The sequence below is a fragment of the Onychomys torridus genome, chromosome 3 (genome assembly GCF_903995425.1).
Source record: "Onychomys torridus chromosome 3, mOncTor1.1, whole genome shotgun sequence".
Lineage (NCBI taxonomy): Eukaryota > Metazoa > Chordata > Mammalia > Rodentia > Cricetidae > Onychomys > Onychomys torridus.
In genome coordinates this window covers 114,359,865-114,369,625 of record NC_050445.1, presented here as the reverse complement: position 1 = coordinate 114,369,625, position 9,761 = coordinate 114,359,865, and the positions used below count along the sequence as shown (strand labels likewise).

The 9,761-nt window shown below is 52.4% G+C and overlaps 1 protein-coding gene across 1 annotated transcript in view; it reads right to left on the bottom strand.

The window, feature by feature from the left end:
- Positions 1-877: 877 nt before the first annotated feature.
- Positions 878-9,761, bottom strand: part of Fbxo41 (F-box protein 41) — a 32,721-nt gene continuing 23,837 nt past the window's right edge. The window contains exons 6-13 of the mRNA XM_036180481.1: positions 9,210-9,451; positions 8,923-9,038; positions 8,656-8,808; positions 8,432-8,527; positions 6,658-6,776; positions 6,326-6,484; positions 4,405-4,520; positions 878-4,292 (exon numbers count right to left, since the gene is read on the bottom strand). Coding sequence (XP_036036374.1) covers positions 4,230-4,292; positions 4,405-4,520; positions 6,326-6,484; positions 6,658-6,776; positions 8,432-8,527; positions 8,656-8,808; positions 8,923-9,038; positions 9,210-9,451 — 1,064 coding nt within the window. The 3' untranslated portion in view covers positions 878-4,229. The remainder of the gene's footprint in view (positions 4,293-4,404; positions 4,521-6,325; positions 6,485-6,657; positions 6,777-8,431; positions 8,528-8,655; positions 8,809-8,922; positions 9,039-9,209; positions 9,452-9,761) is intronic.

Here is a 9,761-nt window from a genome sequence, read left to right as displayed (position 1 = left end):
AGTCTGGCAGGATCTCTACCAGTGCCTCAGTTCTGCTAACTGCCCTAAGTAGCCAGTGACTATTAGAACTGAAGGGGTTATGTTGAATAATTGAAGTTCTTGCTTCCTGGAACTGGGATGTGATTAGAGAATTTGAGTTCTGAACTCATGGTTAGATGGTCCTGAAGCAGGATAGGATTTGTGGGCAGGTGTGCACTCTGGAGTGTGACAGACATCCTTCCTGTGGTCAGGTTGGAACAACTGGCTCTCAAGGATTACTTGTACAGTATGCAGTTTAAGCCAGACATCTGTAAATCAGCATGAGAAGGCCATTATGTAAAATGGGGAAAAGAAGGTCAGGCTATGGTAGCAGTTTAGTCTCTCATAGGTCAAGTGATTGGCTGCCAGAGCCTCCTGAAGTGGGACTAAGCTGCTGTGGGGTGGACAGTCCTTACTGTGCTTGTTTGCCTATCTGGGTTTACCTTGGAACCCTGGAATGGAGGCTTTATATATTTGGACAGCAAAGGAGGCTTCAGGAGGCAGTCACAGGTCTTTCTCTAGCATTGTCTGCTGCCCTAAAGAGGGTGCCTAATTCTTCATTTGCCCCACTGACTGGGCTGTCTGACTTCCTCCTGCCTCAATCTCAGCTATAGAAAAGCTGTAATGAGGCCTGAGGTTGTTTGTTGGTGGGGTGCTTGCCAGTATGCACAGAAATCTGGGACGTGGTGCACACATGTACTCCCTAGCACCAGAAAGCTGGAAGATCAGAGGCTCAAGGCTGTCTTCAATATTGAGTTTGACACCAGCTGGGCTACATGAGACTCTGGGAAGCAAAGGGTGTAGGGCTTGGTGTCTGACAAATATGGCTGCATGCCACATTTTTCTGAACCAAACACAATTTTCTTCCGTTTCATCATCTTTTATTGGATACAGAACCATAAATTCTCTGATGCCCGTGAGTCCTTTTAAATACATATGCTCAATACATTCGGCAAAGGGCATCTGGGTGACATGGAGCAAAGTGCTGGGATGGCAATGCCTGGGTGGGGCAGATAAGTGGGGCCAGGGAAGGCCCCTGGGGGCTGGAGGTACAGGCACCACTTTAGAAACAAAAGCAAAACCAAAGACTGCTCTCAGCCCTCTGCCTAGTGTGCTGGGGGCAGGATGCAGCCTGGCTGGGCAGGGAAGGCAGTGCCCTCTGAGCCACCTCAGGCCTCTGAGACCCCTGCCAGGGATGAGCAGAGCTGGGGGATCCAGGCCAAGCCTCCTCAGGGGCTGGCCTCATGGTGGGATGCCTGCTTGATTGTCGGGCAGTCTTGGACTAAGGTCCCAAAGAGTTGAGGAAAGCCTCATGTTCTGCTCTTCACCCAACCTTGTTCACCTTCAGCCTTGTCCCTGGACAAGGACTACACCTGAGCTCACTTGTCCAGGAGTAAATAGACACACTACATAGTAATATATACAGAGATGCTGGCCTGAGCCAGGGCTGGATGAGAAAGTGTGGCCACCAAAGGTAGCAAGCTGCCAGGCCATTAGGGCTGACAGGCTAGGGTAGATCCCATCAGTGGTTAACTCCTGGGCACTGGGCCATGTCCCACTCAGTCGTACTTCTTCCAAGTTCCCCAGAAGCTGTGTCTTTGGCACCAATGGTCACTCTGGGGAGTTGTCATTCAACTTAGCGCCTTACAGAGACTGAGGTTGACAGCTCACTGCCTGGGTTCTGAAGATTCTCCATAAGGGCTAGTGATAGGAAAGACTCAAAGGCAAAGGATGGATCCAGGCCTTGGGAAAGAGGCCTTGTTGTCATAGGGTTTTAAAAAAACAAGAACACCCACCCAATTTCTGGGTGCTTTCTCTTGATGGGTAGAAAGCTGGGGTTCTGGGAAGGAGTGCATACATTTTTGCCATACTGTGGGGAGAAGCAGCCTACATAAGCATGAAGTACTCAGGCCAAACATGCTATATTTCACAGGTGCTAGAGCCAGGCTGTGTGGCAGGGGGTGGGATTGAAAGAGATGCCAGATGGCTGCCATCCATGAGCCCTTTCCATAGACCCTGTGCTTCTCGAGCAGGGCATGCCCTCACATGTTTTTTTGTGTCTTAAGTATACAAAGGGCTCCCTTTGGGGTGCCTGAAGATGGGCTAAGGTACTTTCAAGAAGCCAGATGCCCCATCCCCAACTCTGGCTCTTGACTGCTAAAGATGGAAACAAGCATAGCACCCAGAAACAGGGTTGGTCGCCAGGGGCAAAGCAAAGGAACCACAAGTGAGGGGCAGAGCTGCTGGCTCTCAAGGCATGCCTGAAAACTAAGATGCCTAAGACTCAGCCAGGACACAGTGACCTGTCACTCGGGTTGGTAAAGGCTTAAGTCTACAGTTTTTACTCTACCCACCTTTACTCAGCAAGAACACAGGTGAGACTTCTTGGAAACAGCTTTTCAGAGAGCAGACTATGCCAACGAAAGGGGTATGTTCCCTCTCCATGGATCAGGATGTGGTTTAGATGTAGTAGAGCCTGGGACTATCTTGACCTTGCTTCCTGCCCTGATGGGTGTACACTACCACTGTTTCCCTCACCACCAGGCATTCCAGTGCCTCCCCTGCCCAGGAAGATGTCCAAATCCTGCGGTTGAGGAATGGGAGCCCCTGGGAGCAGGCTTGGCCAACTACCACATCACTTTGTGCTTTATCCAGGAGACAGGAAGGGCAGCACCTCTGGTCTTGGAGTCACAGGGAGCAGGGGCTACATGGATGCAGCTGGGCCCCAAGTGCACCTCCACCTCCCTTCTGAGCCACTGAAGGCGAGGAAAGTTGTGTTGCTGCCTGTGACTCCTGGGGACAGGAGCAGCTGGAGGCAGCTGTGAGAGGTATGGGGTAGATACCAAACAGCCAAGGCTTCATGCAGGACTAGGCATGGAGTATCCAGCATGATAGCCTTGGCATTCCAGTCTTCAAAGAACAGGGACAGAATAAGCCACACAACTCATGATGACAAACTGGGACAGAGCTGTGAGATCTGGGAGCATTGAGCAGGAGGGCATACAGCAGTGGAAGGGACTGGTAGGCAGCACCCATAGCCGGGTTCATGCTCTGGCCAGCTGTGGCCTAGCTGGAGAAAATTGACAAGACGATTCCACCTTGTACAGGAGCAAAGAAAACCCTAAGATTTGGATGAGAGGCCAGGTATTTGAAAGGTCTGCCCAACTGAGGATTGCCAAGACTCTTGCCTCAACCACTGTAAGTTCTGAGAAGAGGGACTCGGGGAGCTCCGTCTTCGAGGCTCTGGGGCTCAAACAGACTTTTGGGTATGGTGCAAGGGCCCATGACACCCTGCCCCAAGTATTCTATTGTAGCCTCAGCCCAGGGCTGTAAAGACTCAGCAAGATGGGCTGAGGGAATTCTTTGCCTTGGCACCAGTATCTGGCTCCTTGCCTCAGGCAAGCTGTTAAGTAAAGCAAGCCCCTTCACCCCCAAGCCTCAGCACAACAGGGAGCCCAGGGTCCTCCCTCCTGATGTCCCTCAGCAAGAAGTGCTAAGTATAGAGACTGCTTTAAGCTTAGCTCTGGGGTGTGATAATGAGAAGTCTTTGTCTTACAGTAGTCTCCTCCAACTGGCCAGTCCTTTACTTGCTAGGGAGGTGTGGGCCTCATCCTGGGAAGTTGCAGACTTTTTTTTTTAACACCCTTTTAAACTTATCCCTATGGCCCTGCCCCAATTTTCTCCTAACCTTCTACCTGGGTTCCTAGGCTTGCTTGGATTATCACTGGAGAGAGACCCACCCACTGTCTGATGGGAGTGCCCTGCAGAGGGCTTGGTCAGGGAAAGGGGAGAAGAGTCCTCCTTGCCATGTCTGAGCTGCCTTAAGCCCCTTCTGGCCTGGGGCTCCCGACCAGGAGCTGGCCTCAGGACGGAAACCTGCCTGAACCAGCTGAGGAGCTGCTGGGTGGTTACTGCAGATCTCTTGAGTGTTGACAACCAGGTGCTGGCGTGCCAGAAGGCTGTGCCAGCTGAGGATGTCATGTCATGGGGGGGGTCTCAGGGCAGCTTCTGTCCAAGCCCCTGCCCTGGGGAGGCTGTGCTCTGGGTCACCTGTCACTTTGCTGTTCCAGTTGGACAGGGTACTCAACCACTGTCTGGAACCTGGTGTAACACTAGGCCTCCAAAGGCCTAGTCCAAGCTAGGGCCCCTCCAGAGGTCCAAAGAGTGCCTTGGTGTGGGGCTGGCAGGGGCCCTGCCGCCCCTCACCCGGGTTAGCAGCCACCTTCCACTTTGACGTGCAGAATCTTCGAGAAGCCAGGCCTTCGTCGCAGGGCCTAGAGATAGAGCCCTAGGTTAGCTCTTCCTTGGTGCTGGGCAGATGAACTGCTGCCACCCTCACCGGCCCCAGCCAAAGGGTCTTTTGTGGCCTCAAAGCCCAGCCCTCACCTGGAGTTTTGTCACCATGTCCTCAAACAGCTTCTGGGCCTCCGGGCTGCTGGGCTCTTTGAAGTAATCAGCAATCCCAATCTGCACCACAATGGATTTGAGGTTCCGGCAGATGCCTGGCAGAAGGCAGGTGAGGGGGATAGTGCTTGGCAAGGGCGGTGTGCTCCATGGGTTCCTCTCACAAATGAAATCAGAGCCCCACTGGGAAACATACATGGGCCAGCCACAAGAACAAGAGTGCCATGCCTGCCTGTGCTGGTGCAGCTCATAATGAACATCTTAAGAAGGCAGGGAGGATATTCTGGAAGGACACGTGTGACAGCACACTGCTCAGTGCCCTAACAACTTTCTGGGAGAGGGGACAGCTTGTACCATGGCCTGGGCACTTGATTATGACTAGCTGCTGAACTGAGTGTGGAGTGGGGTGGGTGGGAGGCAATCAAGTCTTCTTGAAACAAGGGCTTCAAGAATTACTGGCCATGATGTCAGGGAGAGGTGCAGGGAGGTCAGGAGCTGGGAGGGGGACCTAGAGAGCAAGATGTAGGGGGCTGAGTAGTGAGTTCTGGTGGACCATTTAGGTGGACACGAGGAGGCTGAAGGAAGTTAAATAGGAAGGCTCAGGAGGTGATAATGGTCAAAGAAATAGGTATGGTGGCCCAGGTCTGTCACCTCAGCTACTCAAGAGGCTAAGGCATGAGGAACATAAGTTCAAGGCCTGCCTGCACATCTTAGTGAAACTGTCTCAAAATAAAAATGTAAAAAAAGCGCCAGGCATGTGGCTCTCGCCTTCAATCCCAGCACTGGGGATGCAGAGGCAGGCGGGTCTACAGAGTGAGTTATAGCATAGCCAGGACTTTGTAGAGAGACCCTGGGTAATAACCCAGTACCGGTGGGGAAAAAAACTCCTTGAGGAACCTTCAGTCAGTCTGCATGGAGACTTCCCAGTGGTCCTGAGTGGTGGTCCAAGTGAAGGCAGAGAGGAATGACCAAGTAGATGGGATGATGTGGGCAGCAGAGGAGTCAGAGTGAAGTCCGTACCCCAAGAAACGTCCCTGAGGACTTAAACATACTGTGACCTTTAACCTACCATCTACCATAGAAAGTCAAAAGATGAGATTGCAGAATTCAGAAAGCAAAGTCATGTGCTAAAGAGAAGCATCGCAACTCTTGATACTCTGTCTGCTCTCTGCCTCCGCCCCAGTGGGAGGCTCACACAGGAACTATTGGCACCACACACACAAAACTGGTGCCACTATGGGCCAGAATGGAACAATAGATATCCTGTGCAGCTAAATAGTTGGCATTAGATGCTGCTGGGCCTGGAGTACCATCCTGGCCTCAGAGATGCTGAAGGAGCCAGGAAGAACACTGCTCTGTCTGCCTCAGCACTGGCACATGCTGGTTAGAGCAATAGGAAATAATGGTTGTAGGAGAGAACATAATAACTGCCATTACCATTTCTGGTCTTGTTGATTTCTTTTCCTCATAGAAGAAATGGAGAGTCATCAGACAGATGCTCACCTAAGCTATCAGCCATCCCTTCCTCCCCATCCCTGCCAGATGTGTGCAGTTTTGCCCTGGCTGCACCTTGGAGGCATTAGACTCTGACTAGAGTATGGAGAGCTTCACCTATGTAGCTATAAGGGAGCTGTCATCTGTGCTGAGATCAATCTGTTGAGTGGTATGGCTACTTTGGGGTAACCCACACTCAGTATGTAACCCTCATCTGTGCTCTGTAAATAAGCCATAAACTCCACGCTTCACCAAGTTGGACTTTGGTGGCACTGTTTGGTAGATCATAGGTGCCCTTTCTAGGAGGAACAGGCAACTTTGCAGGAAAAGTTCACCCAATGCTGCAAAATGTCCAAGGATAGGCTATAGCCATACCCTGCTCTGTACCTCCCAAGCCCCCATTGCTCACTGTTAAAATGTAGCAGGGCCTTAGGGGTGACAGGGGTGGCTGTGAGCACCAGCATCTCCAGTCCCTTCAGGCCTTCCCGGCAGACCTCAGCCGCCACCTCCTGGGTAATCTCTGACACGTGGTCCAGTTCTAGGACCTGTAGCCGCATGCAGTTTCTTGCTAGGAGAGGAAGAAGAGAAGCCTGGTGACAAACTCCCTGCCCCACCTCCAGCCCAGCACTCAGTCCCTCGCCATCACCCAGGCTGCAGCCCCTAACTCTGGGGATTTCATAGGCAGCATCTCACCCTTGCCTGCTTCTTACCTACCCACTCCGAACCCAAGGAAAGACTCACCAAGTGATGCCAGACCCTGTACCCCACAGCCGGCACCACCTACACCCAGGGCCCGGAGGTGGGGCCAGCAGCGTCCAATCATCTGCAGGCAACGGTTGCTGAACCGGGTGGGCTGCTGGCTGAAGAATGAGGAGTGAAGAGTGGTCAGGGAGGCATTGCAGTCCCACATGTGAGCTTCCCTGGAGGTCCCTATCCATGCATCTGGCAAGCACCTTGCCAACAATCCAGTTGTCGGACAATAGCTCATCTCAGACTCTGCCCTTCCCTCTTATCACATCTGGCAGCTCAGATTCTGGAGCCAACCAGAGAAAGCTGTGGACCAGAGCCCCACCTCGGTCTCCATTTACCCTGCACCTGGTGGCCAGATACTCATCAGACAGCAATCAAGTGTCTGCTACAGCCGAGACAGCTGAATCAGGCCCTGGAGTTCAGGGTGACAGTGAGGACAGCTCCCACCCTCAAAGCAGACAGTCTATGACATACAACATTAGCAGTCTGATTTTAATCTGTCCCTGCCACCTAGCCTTGAACTTGTAGCGGCCCTGCCTCAGCCTCCCCAGGGCTGAGGTTATAGACCACACCTAGCTTTTGGTACTCTTGTTTGTTTAGATTTTTTTTTTAAAAGGAGTGTCTCATGCAGCCCAGGCTGAATGACCTCAAACTCATGATACAGCTGAGGATGACCTCGAACTCCTGATCCTCTTGCTTCTACCTCCCAAGGGCTGGGATGACAGGTGTGTATCACCATGTCTTGCTTAGTACACCCTTCTTAAAGCTGACAATCTCCCCAATAGCTTCCTTGTACTTTCTACATGAGACACACCAATCCACATCTTTTAGAAGGCCTTCATGATGTTTCTCCGCCTGCCTTTCCATCATTGCTGGCTTGCCCAGGGTAGCAAGGACACAGAAATGGACATTCACAGAGTCCTCCTTGAGAACCAAGTCTAGTAGGGGAGCCTGAAGTAGAAATTACTACCGAATGGATGATATTAAGGTCAGGATGAGGGGCAGTGGGGACCTAGGAGGAGATCACAATGACAGACTTCTTTAGGGTATTAGAGGGCCTGGGAGGGTAAGGGGCAGGGCAGAGAAGCCTGGGAATCTAAGGAAGTCCCAAGAAGAGCAAGGGATGTTTTGCACCCTGGGTTCGCCAACAACTGATTTGTTCTTGTTTTGAGACGGGATCTTGCTAAATTGCTCATACAGGTCTTGAATTCTCAATCTGAGCTCTAGAGTAAGTGGAGATCAGGTATGTGACACCACACCCAGCTTGCTCTATGTATTATTTACTGACTTCACCAACCTGCTATTTAATAGGCCAGGCTAGTGTTGACTGCACACATACTATGGACTTTACACTCTCCATGGACAGGACACCATTGAGCCAGTAACGGCTCTCATAATCTAAGCTGCAAAACTAAGGTCTGAGCGGCAATGCCGGGCTGTCAGGATGGCTCAGTGGGTAAGGGTACATACCAAGCCTAATGACATGAATTTGATCTCAGAGACTCACATGTGGAAGGAAAGAATGGCTCTTAAGTTCCCCGACTTATATTAGATAGATAGATAGATAGATAGATAAAGATATTATATTAAAAAAAAATTTTTTTAAGGGCACTGCCACAAGCCAGAGAGAGACAACCCAGCTCCTTATTATCAACACACTGATCAATAGTGTAATCTGTTCCCAACACCTGACTTGCTCAGTCCTCAGCCCCAGACCAGGCCCACGGCTGTTCCCTCCCGACCCACCCCCATTGCCTGGGCTTACCAAGGATGAAGTGGTGCCACCTGGAGGGAGACAATCTCTCTGCAGCCTGCACCCAGGGCCCAGATCACCTCATGGCCCACAGGGTCTGTGGCACTCCTGTGGAAAAACCAAAGCTCAAGTGACCCACCGTGGTGGCCTCTGTTGTCACCAAGAAGCAGACCACGTGGTAGCTAGGGACCAAGGCATAGAAGGTGTGAGCTGTGCTTCTGGAAGGGGGGACCCACCTGTAGGTGACAGCCTGCAGCGCACGGCAGTAGCAGCTGGCCAGCCAGAGTGACCGGTCAGTGAGGATGTTGGGACAGTGGGAGATACGCAGGATCAGCAGGTTCCCACCAGCTGCCTTCAGCAGGGACTCCAGCCCTGCTTCAAGACAGCCCCTGAGGATGAGCAAAGAAGTCAGGGAGTTGCTGGCAGTCACTTTCTCATCTGGGAAGCATCCCCACTTAAACTCAGGAGCACGTACCCACCCACCCACCCACCGCGGGCCTCACCGGGTGCTCCGGGCATATTCCTCCTTGCTTTCCTTCTTTCCCCGCTGGCGGGGCTTCAGATTCTGTAACGTTAATGAGTGGGCCTGGGTGCACCATTGAGCCAGCATCGCCAGGAACTGGGGAAGATCAAGTGATATGAACAGAGGTAGACTTGACTGGCTGGCGATGGGTCAGCTCTGAGTAGGAGGCACCATGGGAGTGTAGGGAAACCGGGGCAGTGAGGGATACAGAGACTAGACGTCTACTGCTGGTAAGAGCTGGGCTCCCAGAAGGGCAGGGGCAGGCACCTTGGAACAGACTCGGGCATTCTCAAGCAGCACCCTCGTCCAGACGGCGGGATGGCGGGCCACAAAGCGCCAGTCTCGACAGACCTCTGCAGCATGCAGCAGTGTACGGGTGTCCAGGTAGGTGAAGATGCAGAAGAGGGCAGCGCGCATCTTGAGGATTTCCGGGCTGATGACCTCATTGGAGCGTGAGGGGCTACCTCTCTCCACCCGACGGCCTCGCCCACTGCCTCCCTCAGGACGGGCTGTAGAGCATGGGGGCCAAAGGAGACAGTGGAGTGTAAAAGAACAGTTACAGGGCTGTGGGTGGGGAGCAGGGGGAAGGCAGGAGCTGGCAGGAGGGGTGAGTATGACGCCTACACTGGGGACCAGCTCCCAGGGAAGATAACAGGTCCTCTGCTTTCCCCTTCTCTATAGTACCCCAAGTTTTACTAATTGGAAAACAATGTCTGTTGCTTTGTCACACACCCAAAACTTTTTCTGACATGGTCTCATGTATTCCAGCCTAGCCTTGAACTCACTATGTAGCCCAGGATGATCTGGAACTGCATCTGC